We start from the raw sequence: 22,538 nt of genomic DNA on the forward strand, positions 1-22,538 counted from the left end.
CTGAGCTTTTTTTTTTTTTTTTTTTTTTTTTCTGTCATCTTTCTATTTCAACTCCGCTTTCCCATCACTTCCTTAATCTCTATATCTCTCTTTCTCTCTTCCTTTCCCCCTCTACTACTGTCTTCTGATTCTTTGCAGCATTTTGGCCTCCTTCCTCCATGTCTCTCTCCTGCTTTTTAAATTCACCTCAGTTCACCTTGTTGCTGTTGTAACAAAAGTCACTGTCTGAAAAATCCTGTTCTGTGAGCAAATTATCATCAGTTATACATCTGTAAACAAAACGTATTCTTATGTCCAAATAAACTGCTCAAATAAATTGGGATTGTTGTGTAAAGGCCTTAAGAGACTGTTAAGTAGCACTGTTACTTAGCTAGATGATAGCTACATGACTAGCTACGTAATTGTTCATGAAACGGCTAGACTGTCTTATGTTATCTCCTGTCTTATTAACAAGCAATGTATCCAAATGTTTTAATAAACTAAATGAAGTGAGCAGTGAGTGTAGATTGGAACACAAGCATGGTTGGTGTCTGACTGACTGTGCTGGGCTGAGATGGTAATAAGTCCTGGGTCCAAAGCCTGTACACACAGCATTCATCCTTCATTTCCATTTTCATTCTCTTCTCCTTTCCTGAGTGTTCCCCTTTTCTCTTTAATTCCCTCTCTTCACTCTTTTCCTGTTTTCAGCGTTCCTTTTTTACTCATCATCTTGTTTCTCTCTCTCTCTCTCTCTCTCTCTCACTCTCACTCTCACTCTCACTCTCACCCTCTCTCTCTCTCTCGCGCTCACGCCCTCTCTCTCTCTCCACTCATCTGTTTGCCTCTGTTATTAGGAGAAGAACTAGAGTGGCAGCACCGTGAGAAAGAGAGAGCAGTTATCAGCACAAACAGATGGGTAGCCCCTACATCCATTGCAGAGAAATGGAAACCTATGTGTGAAAGAGAGGAACAAGGCAAGCATGATGGAAGAGGGAGGGAATGGGAGAAATGGAGAGAAGAGGAGAAAGAGGGAGTAATGGAGGGATGGGAGGAGAAGGGAAGTGGGAGAAACGGAGAAAAAAGAGGAAAGAGAAATGGAGCGGTGGGAAAAGAGGGGAAGTAAGAGAAATGGAGAGAAGAAGACAAAGAGAAATGGAGCAACGAGAAGAAAGGGAAGTGAGAGAAATGAAGGGAAGAGTGAGGGAGAGAGGAGGATTGAAGTGTGTGTAGGTGTGTCTGAGGGCTTTTGAAAATGTTGAGTGTGTGCGTTTTCCTATAAGAGTGTGTGTTCTGTTTACGTTGGCTGTGTGTGGGAGCATGCAGTATTTAATGTTTGCATTCGGGCTAAACGGGGCTTTTTTATTGTCTGAGTGGTGACAGGTTTTAGAGCTGTAGTTTTCTCCTCACTGCCGGTTTAAATGGTTGTCAAAATAGACGACACAAGATACTTGTTTCTGTGCATGTGTGTGTGTCAGTGACAGACAGAGATGTGCCAGTTGGTGCTCTGTTCATAGATGCAGCAAATTCACCAAACAAGCTGCAGAGGCAGGGAAACGAGTGAGAGAAAGAGGGAAAGAGTGAGAGAAGAGAGGAATACGAAGCAATGGGAAGAAAGCTAGAGAGGCTGCAAAGAGGAAAGGGAGAGAGTGAGAAAGAGGGAAGAGAAGGTTCACAAAGAGATGTGAAAAGGAGGAAAAAGAGAGAAAGATGGAGAAAGAGAGGGGAGAGAACTTTATATATATGTAGGGGAGAGAACAGTAGTGGTGAAGGAGAGGGAGGAGGCAAAAGAGGACAAAAGGAAAAAGGTGAGAGATGCAGGGAGAAGGGATGAGAGGGCAGAGGGGGAAAGGGAGTAAGAAGGCAGGAGGAGAGAGATAGGAGAGGGGCGAGAGAAGAAAAAGAGACTTAGTGTGAGTCTTTGTGCTTAGTACAGCATGTGCTGTGCTTATTAGATGCCATTTACCAACATTGACACACAAAACAATGTTTACTGTGTGACGCATACACAGCCATTTTTCTCTGAGCGAAAAAAAAAGTGTGCAAGTGCACTGACAGACTCGCATTTAGAACGTTTGTTATTCACCCACAGCTGCAGTCACTTTCATACAGTTTTCCCCAGCAGACAATTTATTGCTAACTTTTTGCAGTTCCTGTCTGAGGGACATGGGTTATTATCCATGGGACAATGCAAGTGGGGTTATTATCGCAGTACTTTTTTCTGGATTTGTCAAGAGATGTTTTCAATAGATGTATGTCTCAAATTTGGGGCAATGCAGAGCCATGTGAAAGCAAAACACTTCCGCATTTTAAAATACATTCCTTCTCCTTGGGCCTTTGCGATCCAATCAAACTGGCTATTTTACAGAATTGATTTCTGTTGTTCTACACTCGATGCAGCATAGATGCACAACACCCCTTGAAGGTACTAAGGAAATCTAAATTACAGTAAACATATACCACAATGTTTCTTTTCACACTTTAAAGTGGGTGTGTTGTAAAGTTAGATCCTGAGACACGAATGTGCCTAGGTAGATTGTAAACAAAGGTTCTGCACCAAAAATGTGTGGAAATTTAAATATGGCCTTAGTGTTGTGGCAGTACACACTAATATTGTGCATATACACTGATCGGGCATAACATTATGACCATCACCTTGTTTCTATGCTCAGTCTGTTTTATCAGCTCCACTTACTTTATAACCGAGCAGGTACTATTTGGGTGGTGGATCATTCTCAGCACTGCTGTGTCTGATCCACTCCTGTCAACACAACACACACTAATGCACCACCACCACATCAGTGTTACTGCAGTGCTGAGAATGATCCACCACCTAAACAGTACCTGCTCTGTGAGGGTCCACGGGGGTTCTGACCACTGAAGAACAGGGTAAAAGGGGGCTAGCAAAGTATCAGAGAAACAGATGGACTACAGTTTGTAATTGTAGAACTACAAAGTGCACCTATAGAGTAAGTGGAGCTGATAAAGTGGACAATGAACATAGAAACAAGGAGGTGGTCTGTGCACTTATTTGCATTTCTTTTTATATACATGTTACAGGCGTTAGTGGCCTGTTTGTCCTTAGTGGATGCAGAGATGAGCTGTACTCACTGTAAAGCATGCTGTATGCTGTGTGTGTGTGCGCGCGTGTGTGTGTGTAAGACTGCATGTTTGGCCGTTGGTTTTAAGTGCTGTGATGGTGTGATGGACTGTTCGTTTCTCTCACTGTGAAGAGAATAATGATAGCCGTTTCTCACTATCCTTCTTACTCAGCTGAAGACTTGTGTGCGCTTGTCAGTTGTATAGTGTAAATGTAATTTGCCACCTGGAATTATTTTTTGCTTTTTTGCAGAATTCTTGCAGTGTAGGTTTGTGAGTGATAAATGTAACATTAGTGTGTAGGAGGCTTTGTGATTGTGTCTGTCCCTGCATATGTTAAGGTGTTAATGACAAGACATTGTGGTTTTGAGCACAGGCTGTTATATTTATATATGTTATATTGTGTCTATGTGTGCATGCATGCACCTGACTAGGTGTGATTTTTGATTCTCTAATCTCTAAACTCCACTAATCCTCTGCCCCAACAAAGCAGATGCTAATGAATAAATAACACAGTATCAGATTATATAATGATATACCTATTATATATAACTATGTACATGGTTAACTGCTACATATAAATGTATACATATTAGACTATTTAACTTTAAGCTTATTTTGTCATTTAATTAGCTTTGAATATCACTTTTTAAATTACTTTTTACATTACTAGTTAACAAAGCGAACAACGCACTGTTATGTATTTGATAATCTAAGATACCGCATATCTGTAGTTTAATTAAAGAGGACACTTGGCATGGCTGCCTTCAGTTTAGCCCATCAAACTTCATATTAATCATTCAAAGCTGTGCTGTGGTAAGTAAACACTGCAGAGTTTACATTATACTTTCTTGGAATACATTTCAAAATGTGCCCACACGGAGGATTTTTTGACATTTTTTTCCTTGTTGCATCAGCCTTGTTGTTCAGTACCCAATGTACTGCATGACTGCTGCTTATAAACAGCATGTTCAGTAAAATGAGACAATTCATAAACTTATTTGGAGACTCACTATATACATAGTCCAAACTTTCAGTTTCCAGCATAAGTAGCTAAACCATAAGTTTTAGCTATAATTCACTTGGAAACATAAACAAATAAGAAAATTGGTCAGTTGACAGAGTCTGGGTTGACCATGACCGCTGACAGACTTCTCGACTTGGAGCATACAGCCCTAAAACAAACATACACACACATTGACAAGCATAAGGGAGACAATCATGATGTGAAGTGCTGGCAAAGAGAAGCAGTAGAGAGCCAAGAAAGAGTCCAGTTGGAATTTGTCTTGGAATTGGACTGTGCAAAAGTGGCTAAGAGACCGAATAGAAACAGCAAGTTCCAGAGAGACAGAGCAAGGCAGAAAGGAGAGAGAGAATAAGAAGCTAGAGGGCAGGAAGAAGACTCCTCTGCATTATTCTTGCCTGTGTTTTCCCTGTGCAGAGCGATTTATCATCCTTCCATGCTCTGACATGACGATCCAATCTTGCCACGCTGCTCTCTGTTTGTTTACTGCTTGTTGCCACGACACCTGGTTAATCTTCCATGGCAACTCTGACCACTGATAATGTTAATGAATGTGGCAGCAACGTGTGTAAGGGTCACCAGCCACGCAGTCTCATGAATCCGCTCAGTCTCTGCAGCAGAGAGAAATACACTAAGCATTACTGCCTGATCACTGGCCCTGGAGTACTGCGGGCAGCTTAGCATGCTGCGGCTCTGCTCGAGACACTGACTTCTGTCAATGGGCCCTGGAAAGAGCATTTAATGGTATCAGACTTCCTTGAGGGTTCAGGAGACACTTAAGGGTTTAGCCATTCACAGCACTGAGGTGATAATACCAGTCAATGTGTCACAAACCTCAGTCTGCCCACCTGTGATGTTTTTATTTTATTTGTAGAAAGAAAGGGCAAGTTAACTAACTAGCTAACAATCCAACAGATTAACTAACCACTCAACCAGCTAACAGATTAACTAACTAGCTAACAATCCAACAGATTAACTAACCACTCAACCAGCTAACAGATTAACTAAACAACCAGCCAGCTGGCAGAATAACTGACCAAACGACCAGCTAACAGATTAACTATTCAATTTACAGACTAATAGCCCACCTAAACCTCAGCTAAACTCACAGACTAACTAACTAGCCTGTGAGCTTACAGACTAACTAACCAACTAGCTAACATAGTAAATAACCAGCTGATGAGCTAAGAGACTAATTTTGGTAATCTGTCCTGCCTAAAAATGAATTCCATTCATAGCATTTAATATGTTGGAGTTACATATGAAGTTTAAACTGCTTCTGCTGTGTTTTTATCCAGTAGATGAGAGCAACACACCCATTTACTTTGCACTTGCCCCTTTTTTGGGTGAAAGCATCCCTTCTAATTTAACTGGCAGTAAATATAAATTTGGAGGTTTTTGACAATTTAGTAGTATAAAATAAGAATATCCTACTGACTTGTAGCTCTTACTAAAACCAGTCAGGAAAACAATTGTCATGTCATGGCAGATCAATGATTGACAACATTATGTAGAAAAAAATGAAAGAAATAGGGGTTGGTGAGTCCCCGTTTTCTGTCTGCCTCCATCAAAGTGGATTAAACTACTCCACCCAGTGGCCAGAGGAGTCATGTTTACGATACAATTCCCTGTAGTTTTATTAACAATGCATTAATGCAGCATTTAGATACACTTTGAAAATTATGAAGATAATCATGACAATCACTTCAGGGAACAGGCAACTGAAGCTGTTTTACTTGGTACCGATCAACAAACCAAGGGAAAAGCCAGCTAGCTATAGCCAATGATAGCGACTTCACTGTGTTCTACATACTGTCCTTTCAGTGCATCATTGTCTTACTTGTAATGAAGTGTTTGCCACAGACCACTTACATGTATTGACTGGATGGGTCCTGCAGGTTACCATTTTTATTCTGTCTGCGGATGGCCTGAAACCACAGTTCTCTCTTTTTGCTGTGCTTTTTTTGTAAACTAGTTTTTTTTTTTTTTATTGTTGGAAGAGCAAAGTACAATGCAGCAGCTTAGGCATGGTGCCACTAGTATGTCCAATTTGACACCGGCACTCGGTCCAGTTTGTTTTTACTCAAAAGGGGGTGTGGTCTTTTTGAGGGCAGTGATATATGCTTGCTCTTATCTTTCCTATGCCAGTAGGAAGGAAACAGTTGGAAACAGTTGTTTCCAAAAAGTTGATCAATTGAAGTCGTGCTGCACTGCAAATGGATTAGAGCTTCGCCTGATCATCAGCTACCCATCACCAGCCTAAATGCACCACAGATACCAGTGTATTAATAGAATAAGTAAATGACATGTTTTTAAGATTCTTCTTTTCAAGCGAGGCCTAAGCCCTCATAGTCAGGTTTCCTCTCAGTGACCTGCACAGACAGGGAATACTTGCAAAAAAATTAGCATGCATCAGCCATTCATTTTAAATTCTTCTATGTCAAATGTTTTACCTTTTTTGTATTACCTTTTTCCTATTTGTGTCTTGTGTAATGGATTTTATAAATTATACTGCTGTATGTAGGATTAATATTCCCAATGTCACTAATAATTAAAAATTTTAATTTAAACAGCCACTGGCAAACTAGCCAGCGGCAAAGTTATCTTAATGACAAGCAAGAGAGAGCTCAGTGGGTTTGCATTATATATTTGAAATCTAGTGCTGATGTGTAGTGTAGATGTGTTCCCTGCAGTTAGGGTGACATGATAGTACAGTGAAAACTGTACTATTTAAGGGAGGAAGAGTGGACAGAGCTCTCAGAGGAAGTTGGGATGCCGCAAAACAAACATATTGCCGTACAGGCGGACACATTTTTTTTTTTTTTAGTCAATTGGGAAGTTTGAAGGTCAGTGGTGGAGAACAGAAATAAGGTGGTCCTGTGTCCTGTACAGATACGCTCCCAGCGAAAAAAGCTGGAAAAATACACTAACAAAGAAAATGAGTCGATAACACACAAAACAAACAAACAAGCAAGCTGAGAGGAATGATCAGAAATGGAAAAACAAAAGGTCAAGAAAACATCAGGCAGAAAGTCAAACTCATTCAGCTTCACAAAGGCTCCATTTGAAGCTTCATCATCGTCTGAAAGGAAAATAAGGGGAGAGGAAATTGACAGTGAGAGCAGCAGGAGAGAGAGAGAGAGAGAGAGAGAGAGAGAGAGAGAGAGAGAGAGAGAGAGAGAGAGAGAGAGAGAGAGAGAGAGAGAGAGAGAGAGAGAGAGAGAGAGAGAGAGAGAGAGAGAGAGAGAGAGAGAGAGAGAGGGAGAGATCAAGTGATTTTACACAGCCTGTTGCAATGTGGATGGAATGACCCTTACATCCTTACTCTATCCACTGCCAAACAAAATGTATTATTAAAAACTCAAGGTGATCTGCTGGAGTCAGTAGGCTGTTTAAAATACCATTTGTACAATTCATTCATACAGTTTATACAGTTTGTACATGCTGTTCGTATATGCAGCTGCCCACCCAGGCTTGTAAAAGGCAAAAAGAGAATGCACAAAGTCGAGCCATACCATAATGTCTATGTTGTGTACTAGTGGCTGCACAGACTTGTTGACTTATCGACATTATTGCTCAGCAATGACACTTTAAGCTTGATGTCAACTAATTGCTGATCATGTGATTATGACACTAACAACATGGACACCTCAGAGAGAAAAATAGGTGAGGAGCCTGGTGATTTTGGGTTCAGTGTCTCCTGTTTCCTGAAGGCAATGCGATGCAGGGCTCGTTGGAAAGGGCATGTCATGCTCTACTGACCTGTAGAGTTTGACTTCATTCTGTCATTGCTCCACTGATCTACAGTGCTTTAAAAATCAGGTCTTGAGTGTTGTTATCTCCGGTTTCCCGAAAGCTACAGTAAACAGCCATATGTTGTTGGAGAGGACGCGTAACGCACTATTTTTAATTCTGTAAAGTTTGAAGTCTGTTAATATTATTTTCAGAGTTATGGCCCTCTAAATTTCTCTGACTCTCCAAACCTCTGCAAGCACCCCAGCAAGGCAGTCTGGGGTGCTCCTAAATTGGATGCAAATTTGCAAGATTCCGGGATTCATGTCTCCAGTTTCCTGAAGGCTGGCAAGGTAATACATGGAATAGATGTATCTAATGGGGAGAAAGAACAAAGATGTGACTGACATCTGCAGCCCTCCCAAGGGGACAATTGAGATTTACCTTGAGCTTTGTTCAGTGAAGAGGGCAAGTCACTCTTCAGTGTCTATTTTGCTCACCAGCATTTTGTTCAGTTTAAGGGTCTTTAAGGTTGTCATATTTTTTCTTTATTTCACACTGTGTCCTGTGACACCTGTGCATGTAATGGAAATTGTGGTGTCACTTGTGGCTTCAGCTCTGCTAATTAACTGGCTGTGTGGCACAGCCTAGACAAAGCTGTTTAATCCTTTTAACTTCATAATTTTGACCTCAGCTTTCATCAGACTTTTCCTAGACATTGGTCCCCTCAGGCTGATCAGACCTGAGAGCACTCCTGACTGTTTAAACCACCAGTACTGTCTCTCTTCTGGCATTAAACTGCAATTCATATTGATCATCTGCCATTGTAGTGTGAAAGTGTCAAAACATTTAACCAACAATAGCAATTATGTTGAAATAGTTATATTTTGATATTTTGTTGGTGAGATGGATGAGGTAGATGGGGACAATGAGGTCACAGGCTGTTACTGACATGCATTTTGCCCTTTAGAGCAAAGGAAAAAACACCTATTTTTGCCATTGACTCTTGACTCTTCTATTTCCTTTTAATAGTTTTTTTTTCTTTCAGTGCTTTTGGCACATTTATTTAACAGTATTTACCTTTTTGAACACGCAAACATGAATAGGAATGCAGTGACCTTTTATTGTGACTTTGATGAAACAGATCAGTAATAATCTCTATTTATCTGAATTTGATTCTGACTCAAACTGTTGCAGTGCATCCAACAAAAAAAGCAAGAATGTGTTTCTTTATACCATGTTGGAAAAGACATTAACAGACAGAACACTTCAGATCCACATGCTAATACATTTACTATAACCAACGTGAAACATGGTAAAAAAAAAACTTGAAATGTATTGCTGATGAGATGTTAGATAAGACAGGGTTGTTGATTAACGCCTGAACCAGGAGAGAGAGTAAGAAAGCAAGCGAATAAAAGAGACAGCTGACGGAAAACGAGAAAGCGCTGACTCGTGATAAACAACATAATGAGAGAGGAAGCAGAGATGAGGAGTGCAAAAAAAAGAGTGGAAGTGTGTGACGGGGGCTGTGAAACATGACTTGCAGGCCTAGTGCTCAATCCACACATTTGGATCAAAGGTTTTGCTCCTTGTTAAAAGCACTCGCTCCAACGAACGTATGTTAATTATTCATGGGACTCAAAGTGGTGGGCATAAATGTCACTGATTTGTGCACAGTGTTAAAACATAGGGACTCATTTATTAAAGTAATGAGATCAACATGTTTAGCAAACAGTAGGAAAGACATTGGTGAGAGAATGTACAGCACACAGTGGGGGGATTACAGCTATTGGCCAAAGGGCTTGATTTGACTAACAGCTTAATCTTACCCACCAAGTCTGATTATTTGCATTCTGTAGCAGTGGAAGAGGAGGAAATGAATAAATGGAGGGGGAGAGATAGAAAGTGGAGGAGAGGTAGAAGGAAAGAAAGGTAAAAAGAGAATAAGCTGGTCTAATTGAAGAGGAGAGGATAAATAGTTGAGGATGAGTCAGGAGTTGGGAGGTTGTAGTGTATGACACTTATGCCTGTTAATGATAATGACATTGTAAATGTTATTGATATTGTTCCTTTTTTTTATTTAACTCCTTAAAATCCCAGCGTTATTACTTATCAAAGCTTATTATTCAGTAACTACAGGGACTTCAGTGCAAACCGGTTGAGCTGTTCTTAGGCTATAGTGTGTAATAAGAAATACTTTGGACCTGATGTTTGGCCCTGGCCCTTTTAAAGGGTTAATATTGGCATATAAAGCATTAGATGTCCATGTGGTAACTAGAGGCGTTTGTGTATTTTACATTGTTAGTTGTAGTTTTTATTATGTTGAATATTTGGTCAGAAAGTGAGGTGTTATTCCAAATTGTTCTCTTTGAGTAGAGTATAATTCACCCCCCTTCAGTTTTTCATCCTACTTTATTCTTCTTACTTTTATACCTTAAACATTTTTTCTTCTGCCACTTGGAGTAATTTGTGTTGTTGCAGCAAGATCCACTGAAGGCAGCGTGAGAACAATATATGGTGCAAAGTTTAAGCAGACTAAAAACTTTTGGAATGTTGGGGCTTTGACAGCTTTGATGAACAAATTACAGTTTTGTTAAAACTGAAGTAGCATTACTGAGTAAGGAGAAAAAAAGCATACTAATATATTGTATCCATGCACAGTCACCCTGTAAATAATAATCCACACTTCAGAGCCAGGTTGGATTAAAGGTTGGACTACATTAAACATCTTCATTTAGGTGTCAAATGCAAAATCAAAATTTTAACAATGAAGATGTGATTACAGTAGTAAATAATTCACTAATGTGCTAACAGGACAAGTCCTCCAAAAGTTGTCCATAAATGCTCTTTCATTGTGGTTGCAATCTTCACAATCGCCCACTCAGGAAAGGGGTCCAAAGCAGAGCTGACATTACCAAATGTTTTGCACAAAATGTTCTTCTATATGTTGTGTGCAAATTATACATTTCCTTCAGAGAGGGCTCCAAATCCTGCACACTATGTTGGTTTTGGATAGATTATATATTAGTATGTCCATTTTTCATCAAAGCTGTAATGATGGCTGTAACTGCTGCTGCAAGGAAGCTTAACAGGTGTCATCATTAGGCATGGGGAGTTATATTTAGTCTCTGCCTGGTTGTGGTTGGGTTTGGGTTCAGGCAGAATTTAGTCAAGTTTGGCTGTTGGTCAGCTCAGCTTGGGCTTGGACAGGAACGTTCTTGGGGTTATTCAGGTTCAGACCAAAATTTTAGGTCAGATTCAAGCTCTAGCAGAGATAGCAGAGAGGTAGAATAGAAAGTCTGAGAACCAGAAAAAGCAAGGAGTGTAACCGAATCTGAGAGAGAGAAAGGGCAAAGAAGGGGTGAGGAGGATAAGAGGAAGGATTTAAGAGGATAAAATTGTACCTGGGAGACCGAGGAAGGAACTGAGACAAAGAGAAAGTGACTGGTGCAGAGCTGAGCTGGGGGAGAGTGTGTGGCAGTTCAGCTTTAGAGGACAGTGTTGAGAGTGTAAACACACAAAACAGGCTGAATGCTCTCCCTCTGCCTTTAGCACTCTTCCCTCTCAATTGCGCCATCATGTATGTTTCACTGCTCTGGGGGCTTTGAAGCATCAGCTCAACTTGTCAAGCCAATGAGACACTTAAACTGCGCAGTGAATGAAGAGCCAAAGAGAAGAGGGATGGAGGTGGATCTGCACAATAAGGACAAAATATAACACACTGCAAAAGTATAGCTACATATTGCAGCTGGAATATGCTTTGAATTATGTTAACTCTTAGGCGTTCAGAGTTGTTACTTTCATTTTGCTATACATATCAAATTATAGAGTGTATAATTTGTCATTGTGTTTGTTGAACCATTTTCAAACCTCAGCTCATTGCAGCCCAGTATTAATTCCACTTACCATCCAAAATTTGCATTGGATAATGTTATATTTTGTTAAATGTGCTGTTGATGAAATGAAATACATTTATGTGATGGCTGGAAGCTTCAAGGAGGTATCTGGAAACAAACTTTGTTTTATAAACTAGCTGTCAAGATCTCAACTACTTCAAAAGTCTTGTTACTTTGCATTGTGTTTTGCAGTTACTGTAATGGTATGTTTTTACAAGCACAACCACGCACATTGCCTAGATAAAGGCTTTTTGCACAGTACTGTGTGTTTAACAGAGAATTACACAAACATCAACAATATCATTCTTTTCAGTATTTAGTGTGCCCATTGTTTATAACGGCTTTCATTCTTTTCAGGAGACTTGCTTTTGGCTTTTCAAAGAAATCTGAAAGGATATTTTTCAACATCTCCAAAGTTCAGTCTTTAAAAGTTTCTGCATCGCTAAGTAATCCCAAACACATTCAGTGATGTTAAGGCCTGGACTCTGGGGTGGTCAGTCCATTGTTCTGAGAACATTAGCAGCTTCTTTGTTTGATTAAACAATGTTTTTTATTTGGGTTTTTTTTTTTGTCTGTTCCCTTTTCTCAGTAACAGCTTATTGTCAGCTGCACATCCTTTCAGAGACATAGGCAGTGTTTTCTCACAGTGGAAGGATGGACAGACACTTGTGACTTCAGAAATGAATAACTTCTGTATAATGTCACATTTGACTTGAAATCAAATATGTGAAGGATGATCTCTCACTTTTGCACTGTACTGTGGATCCTTTTCCTACTTACAAACAATAATATTATAGTTTAGAATCTGCAATTATGAGAATTTCTGTGTGCTGCAACTGAGAAATCAAATTTCAGAAGTCGAATTGTTGTCATTGGTGATAACTGCCACTTATAAGGGCTAAAAAAAAAACACACCAGGAAACACTTGATTTCTGGATTCTGTAGTAACATCAAATAATTTACATGTGTTGGATCCTGTTGTGAATCCAGTCTGATTTCATCAAGATCCCCACAGAATACATTTGAAATGTCCAAGATTGGTGAGGGTACTCGCAGCACAGAATTTGGAAAATGGAAATGTTCAGAGGGCTCATTTGCTTATTAAGGCCTTCTCTGTTCACAATATTGCAAAGGTCAATATTGCAATAATGCTTAACAAATGATATATTGTTCATCTCTAGAGAGCGAGAGAGAGGGAGAGGCCAGAGGTGCGAGAGAAACCACAGCGGAGCAAGAGAATGACTGCTGAGGGAGGGAGAGAGGGAGTAGAGGTGTAGTGACCTAGTTTAGAAACAGAGGGAGGATGTGTTCAATAGGGAAGAGAGAGTGAGAGAGGAAGAGGAAGAGTCAGGAGCACTGTGGCAGGCGGCCATGTTGGAAATCTGGTTTCCGTGGAGACAGAGGATGAGGAGAACAGACATGTCCGAGATGATGACTGGTTACTGACATGCTTTACTTTCCTGAGTGTGCAAACACACATTTTTGCTTACTCATAAACTCGCACCCAGCTTTGATGCTTCCACCCCAATGCTTTTTCAGTCTCTTTGCCTCTCTGACTCTCTCCTTTCTCTCTTTCTCTTACACACACATACACACATACATGCATCCTCACTTCTTGGTGTCTGAGCTGCCATATTTCACGCATATCAGTGAGGCATTAGTTCCTTCAGGCTGAACACTTCCAGACATGCATCACTGGAACCCTGAGGTGACCGTTTACACGCACCGTGCAAATTACACTGTATTTTTCCCCACTTGCGGTTGAAGTGTGTGTGTGTGTGTGTGTGGCAGTAATAGGATAATACTTGGTGACATCATTATTCCTCTGGACCTCCACCTTGCATGACCTCTTGCAGGGTTCTTAATCTGACAGGTATGCATTCATACTGTACACGCTTCCTCTTCAGCCACTACGCTGAGAATAAACATATACTGGAGGCTGTTGGTCAAAGGGCAGATCTTGATTTGTTCCAGTGGCTTAGATTAGGATTATTTATATATATATATATATATATATATACACACACACACACACACACACACACACACACACACACACACACACACACACAGCTGATCCTGTAATGCTGCACAGCATTAAGCTCGTGCAAGAGACAAATACAAATACAGTGCCATCATAGTGTTTAATAAGAACTTCATTCAAGCACTGTCAATGAGAATTTAATTGAAATGCTCGCAATAAAAATGTCATTTGGCTGTTCTAGAACCTAAAAATGCTGTGCTTGTAAAATTACCAAGAAAATGACTGTGATTGTGGGGGTGGGGGAGAAACTATTGTTAATCCTGACTGAGCAAATCAGCCTGTAATGACTTTTCAAAAAAGTACCTTTACAGAAGAAGTAAATAATGTAGCAAAGAATTTTGAATTATGTAAAATTTTGAATTCCAATAGTTGGAGGTGACTAGCATTAAATTGCTAAATTTCCTTCGGGATCAATAAAGTATCTATCGATCTATCTCGAACTATCTACCGTTATTGGGTGACAGTAGCAAAACAACCCAACATTTTTCCTTAGTTTAAGGTCAATTAATCATAGTGACCTCAAAACTAACCTCCATCCCCCTCCTGACAGAAAACAAGAAGCTAGAAATCTTCCATTTGTGTGACAAATTCAGATGAGCAGGAATGAAACATTGAGTCATCCTCTAAGATGTAGCTCAAGGGGGGGGCTATCTGCAGTGACTCATTAGCTCCTTACCGTTCTTGTACGTTGCCAGATCAGTCTTTTTTTCTGCACGTTTTGCACTAATTGGACGAGAGGAATGGAGCAGGCAGAATACGAGCCTTCAAAGGTCCTGCCTCCTCCTATGAACATCATTACATCTGTTATTGGCCCCGAGAGGGAGTCTCAGAGCAACACGCAGAGTTTAGCTCAAGAAACTTTTAACAGGAACATCCATCTAAGCTAAAGCCAATTTCTGTTGTAGGCGCATAATGATGCATAGATTTCATGGTACAATATTAATTGTTTTTGAATTTGAAAGGGCAAGCCTAAAATCAGTGACTCCAATATATGTTCATAAAATGGGTAGTTCTGGTGCAGTGCTGCTGGAATTTTTAAACACCTCAGTGTCACTGCTGGACTAAGAACATTGGGGCAGTCATGGGCTGGAGGTTAGGGGACCAGCCTCGTGACCGGAAGGTCGCTGGTTCAATCTCCAGAGCCGACAGCACATGACTGAGGTGTCCTTAAGCAAGACACCTAACCCCCAACTGCTCCCCGGGCTCTGCGGATTGGGCTGCCCATCGCTCTGGGCAAGTGTGCTCACTGACCCCTAGTGTGCGTGTGCTCACTAGAGTGTATGTGGTGTTTCACTTCACGGATGGGTTAAATGCGGAGGTGAAAATTCCCCGTTGTGGGACTAATAAGGGTCACTTAATCTTAATAGTCCACCAACCAAAAATGTCCAGCCAACAGCATCCTGTGGGCAGCATCCTGTGACCACTGATGAAGGATTAGAGGATGACCAACACAAACTGCAGCAGCAGATGAGCTATCGTCTCTGACTTTACATCTAGGTGGACTGACAAGTTCGGAGTGTCTAATAGGGTGGACAGAGAGTGGACGCTATGTTCAAAACACGCTGCACTGCTGTTTCTGATCCACTTGTACCAGCACAACACACACTAACGCACCACCACCATGCATTATTTCTGCAGTGCTAACAATGATCCACCACCCAAATAGTACCTGCTCTGTGAGGGTCCATGGGTGTCCTGAGACACTGAAGAACAGGGTAAAAGGGGCCTAACAAAGTATCAGAGAAACAGATGGACTACAGTCTGTAATTATAGAACTACATAGTGCACCTATAGAGTAAGTGGAGCTGATAAAATGAAAAATGAGCGTAGAAACAAGGACATAATGATTGGTGTATGCCACTATTCTTTATTAGAGATAGTATGCTTAGGATAGCATGTGCCTTTGTATGTGCCTGTGTTTATCTTGTGAACAGATGTCCACTGCATTAAATTCCTCAGTATGTGTATTTACTGTATGAGCTCGTAATGAAATATGTTCATCCATATCTACTCTTTTCATTTGACTGATGGGCCTTTTAATGCAACAGCACACACACTGGGCCAATCCAATTAAGCCGAAAGGTCACACATTCGGAGAGCGTTTTCTCAACTGTCAGCCACTTTGCAGTCCCTGTAGAAAAAAAGCTTTTATGAAATGCCGGACACTTGGCCTGTGCTTTAGGGTTCATTTAAACAGTGGTTTCATAATTAACGTGTTAAGTTACACTTCTACGATGCGCAAACTGAAAGAATTCAGTGTGTGAGTGCTTCAGGCTTTTTGTGGAATGTGTTTGTTTGTGTGGGCATGTTGACTTTCTTTGCGTTATGTCCTCAACGACCTTCCTGCCAATTTAATTAAGATCAGTACAAAGTCATAGTTTTTGGCGTCTGAAAGGCAGTGTACATGCGGGTGGGCGGTTGCGTTTTTTTTTTTTGCGAGGCCTTTGTAGAGGTGTAATTGGCATTAAATCGACAGGAGGCAGTGGAAAGGTAGCAGACGTCCATGGCCACACTTTAACCAATAGCCTGAACAGCAGCAGACTAGCCTGAAGACAAAAGACTGAGACAGAGGCGGAGAGATAAAGAAGAGAGACAGAGCGAGAGAGGCAGACAGACAGAGTGAAATAGATTTGATGAAAGAGACATAAGGTCATAAGCTGGTGTGATAAGGGAAGATTTGGAGCTGATTACATAAACGTCGAGGCCTGATTGAGGAAAGAGCCGGCCAGCATGGTGGAAGAAGCATTTGAAAGGAGGGGACAGGGACGCAGAGTGTGAGGATAAGGAGGAGAATCCTGGTGTGCTCTGGCAATGGCATAATGAATATAATTGGACCCTCGCTGCTTTTATGAAGAGGGCGACATTCCATCATTATTTCTAACTTCTTACCTAGCCATGTTTGATTATGGGGAACTGAAAAATACATCCTTTTCTTGTGGAACCTGTGGCCTCTCTAATTGGCTGAAAGATGGACAGGGTAATTGCATCACGCTTGATCAATAGCGTCTGTTCATTGAGCTCAGAGATTGTTATCGACATGTGATTGGATAGCTGAGTGAGGTTCTTTCCTGTTCTTTCACTTTCATTGATCCTGTTTGACAAAAATGTTACTTAAAAAGGCACAAAGAGAAGTAGCAGCAGTCAATCTTTGTCATGAACAATACATAACATCACACCATACCTTATACAGACAAATTAATAGAAAAGCCAATGTGAAAGGTCTCACTAAGGTTATTTTGGCCATCACAAGCCACCAAATCAGTTTCAGTGCACCTTGCCATTTATTCTACAAGTCTCTGGAGCTGTACTGGAAGGTGTGAACACCATTCTTCCAGAACACTTTGCCTTAATTGGTGTTTTGATGGTGATGGACAGTGCAGTCTAATATGTTCATCTACAGTCTTCCAAAGCTGTTCAGTTGGCTTGAAATCTGGTGACTCTGAAGGCCATAGCATATGATTCACATCATTTTCCTACTCATTATACTAGTCATCCTGGGAGAGACCACTTTTCAGCACATTTGCGCTAATTGGACGAGAGGAACAGAGCAGGCAAACTACTTCAAATGTCCTGCCTTCTCCTATGAACGTTGTCAGAATAAGTTTGTATTTATTTACAGTGGACTCAACCATGTCAGCAAAATACCCCTTATCTGATCAGGTCCTACTCTGACATCCTGAGGAACGGTTGCTATTCTGTTCCTTATATATGATATGAAGCCTTTATTGTCACATAGTCACCAAAGTAAACAGCGAAATTATGATCAACCCATCCGAGCACATACAATATGACAAGGGGGGGGGGGGGGCAGGACAGGAAGACAGGAATAATGGAAAAACTACAGAGAAACAGAATACATTGGGTGAGGGAGGAGACAACCCCCCACCCTAAGGAAACTCAGTCTAGGAACAGAGAAAAAAACACCTCAGCATTAGCACACAGTTCCACACACACAAAGTCCATGACTTGCAACAGGGATCGGGGGTAAAAGCGGCGAAGGCATTGGAAGGGGGAGGGGGTAGGAGGGAGGGGAGGGGGGACATTTTATTACAAATGTACATGAGTGTCATTGATCATCATTGAATTTGGCTTTTGAATACAATTTCCAACTCTAGGTACTGATGTCTTTCCAATGGATCTAAATCAAAGGTGTCAAACTAAAAGGGCTGTGAAAAAAATCTCAGTAAACATGTGTGCCAGCTGTGCATTCATTTTTACTTGCCATGACCTGAATGGGCCATTGTTTGTTCAAAATATGCCAAAACACATATTTTTGCAATAGCAGAAAAGACATTGAATACTTATTGAAAATAATTCTGCATAAAATTTTAGGTAGTTTTTTAGATGCCTGTTAGCTTAAACTGGAAACCAGACATTTTGTGTTTTTGTGTAACTTCTGGCCCATGTCATTGTAGTTAGTGTTTCTATTGAAACTAGCCTGTTGAGCATTCTTGGAGTTCCTGCCATCTGTGCCTTAATAATGAATCCATTAGTAATGACGCCAAAATAGAGGAGCATCCTCCAGTAACGATAAAATCTTATGTAGGACATCATAGTAATATTAAAATGTGTGAATGGGGTACTCTGGTTAGCTTAGGACCCAATTTCACATAATTTAGTAGCCGTACTTTGCATTTCACATTTTGACTGGAGAGCGAGAGAGAGACTCTCTAAAAAGATATCAGTAATATCTGCTTCATGCTCCATCAGTGTCCTTATTTGGGGCTTATTTAGCATAAAATGAAAACAGAGCATTTGCTGTACCTAAGCATTAATCTGACCTTTTAGCAGGCCATGCAAAATGCCAGAGGAGTAAGTGTATAAAAAAACAAAAACAAAAGTGAAGCCAACAACACTTTCTAAATGAAGTTTCATCACAGTTTTCATCACCACATTCTGTTCAGCCTTGAGCTTTTCCTAGCCTGCACTTATCAGGTACACTTAACACCTCATAGGAACTGTCTGTATGTGCTTCATTTAGTTGTTAATAGTCATTGTGATATTAATCTTAGCACTACTGACACTGCAGAAAACTGCAAATTGAAAATGAGACAGTAACTCTGTTTCTTAGATTGCTGACTCTGTTGTTCTTGCGCAGGTGTTTCGGAGTGCGGAAGGGATGGGCATTCGTTTGGACAGCGCCTCTGCGTTCCAGGGTGCGCTTATATCCCCACATTATGACTCCCTATTGGTCAAAGTCATCGCCAGCGGAAAGGATTTGCCCACGGCGGCTAGTAAGATGCTCCGAGCTCTCGCAGAGTTTCGCATCCGTGGTGTGAAGGTAGGTCTCTGAGCTGGTCTGTTTGTGTGAACCATCTCAAACATGGATTGGGCTGTAGAATATAATCTGTTGCAGGTGTAAATGTACATTTCTCTAGCTGCATACCAATTTTATCATAGTTTAGACATTTTTATTAGATTTTATTTCTATAGAGATTTTAATTGTGGTTTTTGATTTTTAAGTTTATACATTTAAGACTAGTTTTAGCAAGAGGTTTAGTTTAATTTTAATCAGTTTCAGTTTTAGTTATTATTATTATTATTATTATTAGAAAAGATATTAGACAAGGGTAGAATAAACCCTTCTAAATCGTGTTTTTTTTAATATATATATAAACTATAAAACTGTTCCCTGTCAGTGAGATTTATTAAAGCTTAAAAACACAACTCTTCTGTATGTACTGACAAGGAGTCATGCATCAAAGTGATACTCACACAGTCTCGTTGACATCCTTCTCTCTAACATCTGCACCAGTACATCTTAACGCTTGTGATGTTCAGGTGTTTCCATTCGCACATCAGCTACTTTCGTGTCTTTGAAAACTCTGAGGGGTTTGTTGCCTTTGTACACCACACAGGAAGTGCTTCACAGCACAGTTATCATTTGTTCCATTTCGCATTTCTTGTAGCACTGGTTGTTTCCCTCTTACCATCACTGTCATCTGCTTTGGTCAGTAAAGGGTTCATACTCAGAATAATTCCAAAGTGCATTGTGTGTATATTATGATGAGGTGTGCTGTTATAGCAGTGTTAAGTTGGTAAAATAGTATACTTTTCCCACTTGGGCTGCAGTTTTCCTTAAAAATAGAGACATAGAAGGAATGTAAAGTATACTATCCTTCTAAACTATCCTTCATGTGTTAAATATATTTAGGCTATTACTGTTAACAAATGCATTTTACTACTACTTCTTTTTCATTTACATAATAGTTACAGTTGATTTTGTTAGCTGTACTGCGTCTGTTTTTACATGTTTTGTATGTCATGAAATATCCACTTCATACAAAAGTTTGAGCCCCCAGAGTCAAGTATGTTTTGCTGATACTCTTAGTAGAAATAAAATGCAGATATCACACTTCTGCTTATGTTCACACTTATGTTTTAATGCATGATTACAGCAAATTTAAAATGTTGAAGAAAAATCAACATATAAATCATATAAAATGTGGCTTGTTCAAAAGTTGTGGCACGTTCTATGTTATGGTTTACTTTTTTAAACTCAAAGTAAATAGAAAAATGTGCACTAAAATTAGAAGTAAATATCATATTTAAGTTTGTTCCCTGTAGAGGATGTTAACTTAATTTTACTTATTTACTTTAGAAAATTAACAAAAGATATAATTTTCACTGGGGGTCTGAGACATTTCCACACAACTGTTTATCATCACTCTCATAAATAAAACTTTTGACTCTATTTTATTATTTTTTTAAAATACATAACTTGCACAAATGCCAGATGATATCATAATGAATGGACTAATAGAATTAACACCCTAATTTTGGATGTATTCTTCTTTAAATAAATGGGCATTTCAGAGGTTTTCTTACAATAGTAAATAATAAATTTGCATGTAGTATCAGCTGTGAAATATCCTAAGCCCTCTTTACAGTTGGCATTAACATCATCCACTCAAGACACACTACGTTTATATTTGCCCTTTTCAAATGTAGCTTCTGCATCCAAATCTCATTTCTTCAAACAGTATTTACATTTTGTAATCTGGCTGGTGTGGCGCCAAGTGCAGAGTAGATGTGACCTATGCAGGCTGTGCTGTGTCTGCTTTTAAAATGTTTTCGGGCATGTGAAGTTAACACATCCAGCACAGTTTAGTGCTTTCTCAACTCAAACACACACCAAAGCTGGTATTTAATAGATGAGTTGAATCAGGTGTGTTTGCGCAGGTAAATTATCAAACTGTGCTGGACACTGGCCCTCCAGGACCATACTTGTCCACCCTTGAGTTAAAGAATGTGGTCACAACTGAAGCACAATCAAAAGAAAAACATGGGCTAAAAACATGGGCAGGAGTGGTGGAGGAATTGTGCACTATCCTTCTCAGGTGATTAATGACTTTTCAAGTTTGTACATCTCTGGCCAAAGTGGGCAAAGTGGCCGCTTTACTTTTAGATTACCCACAAATCATGCGTGCTTGTTTTGACTATGCAATGACTTTGCCCATGTTTGCCCACCTCTGAAGCGTCTTTTAAATACATCACAAAGCACCGGGGACAGGGAACAATAATATTGACCAGTAATACCATCAACTTCAGCTAAATGTGTCAATGAGTCAAAATGCTCAGCTAGTTCAGAGACCCTCCCTGATATTGTCTTTCACAGTGTTTGTCTAAAAGTCAGAGCTCACCCTTTCAAAGGGAGTCAAAAGGCCATTAGGTACAATTTATTCATTTTTCGGTGTCAGGAAAAAGCAGATAACCTCTTTTACAGAAAATTGCAGAGAAGCCTCAGTGCAGCAAGAGTGAAAGGGAAGGTTTACAAGACAGTAGTGCGTCCTGCTATGATGTATGGTTTGGAGACTGTGGCTCTGTCTAAAAGACAGGAGGCTGAGCTGGAGGTGGCGGAGATGAAGATGCGGAGATTTTCGTTGGGAGTGACAAGGATGGACAAGATTAGAAATGAGCAGATCAGAGGGACAGTGAAGGTGGAGCAGTTTGGAGATAAAGCCAGAGAGGCCAGGTTGAGATGGTTTGGACATGTGTTGAGGAGGAATAGTGGATATATTGGCCAAAGAATGTTGGAGATGGAGCTGCCGGGCAGAAGGAGAAGAGGTAGACCTCAGAGAAGGTTTATGGATGTAGTGAAGGTGGACATGGAGATGGTTGGTATAAAAGTAGAGGAGGCAGTGGATAGGGCAAGATGGAGGCAGATGATCCACTGTGGTGACCCCTAAAGGGAGCAGCTGAAAGAAGAAGAAGACGACTGTACATTGTGGTACAAAAGGAAAATGTTATTGTTTCCGATTCACTTTGACTTTAAATGCGTATACAGGCAACAGCCAGAAAAAGCCAAATTGGAATATAAGAGACTAAGATAGAGATTTAAAAATATCACCTGTTTTAGCTTTCCATAACTCCTCATTCAAAACTGAGTTAATGCTCATCTTAGTATGTCATCCAGGCTTGTAGCCCTATTAAAACTTTATTTTCCACTACTTAATTTGTTTGTTTAAATTGCTGCTTTGCAACTTGCAAGTGAGAGACAGACATTGTTTTGCTTTGAAGCTCCTTGACGTCTGAAACAAATGGCACTTTTTCTCTGATGGGCTCTTTGACTTAGTAGCTGCTTTTTGAGAAAAATCCTGAAAATCGCAAGAGAGTAAGGATGGAAGTTTGCATGTTTGAAGTTGATGTTCAAATGTAGACATTGGTGTTAATCTGCAGATGCTACTTGTGTAAGGTGACTCTCAGAAGTGTCTGAATGATCAGGAAATAATAATGTCTTATAAACCACACATAGCTTAGTTTG

General features: G+C 40.2%; 1 protein-coding gene across 1 annotated transcript in view; it reads left to right on the top strand.

Moving 5' to 3' along the window:
- The window catches only part of pcxb (pyruvate carboxylase b), a 261,864-nt gene that overhangs the window by 103,390 nt on the left and 135,936 nt on the right, over positions 1–22,538 (top strand). Inside the window, exon 10 of the mRNA XM_017699653.2 lies at positions 18,873–19,055. Coding sequence (XP_017555142.1) covers positions 18,873–19,055 — 183 coding nt within the window. The remainder of the gene's footprint in view (positions 1–18,872; positions 19,056–22,538) is intronic.

Source organism: Pygocentrus nattereri, chromosome 2 (assembly GCF_015220715.1).
Source record: "Pygocentrus nattereri isolate fPygNat1 chromosome 2, fPygNat1.pri, whole genome shotgun sequence".
NCBI lineage: Eukaryota > Metazoa > Chordata > Actinopteri > Characiformes > Serrasalmidae > Pygocentrus > Pygocentrus nattereri.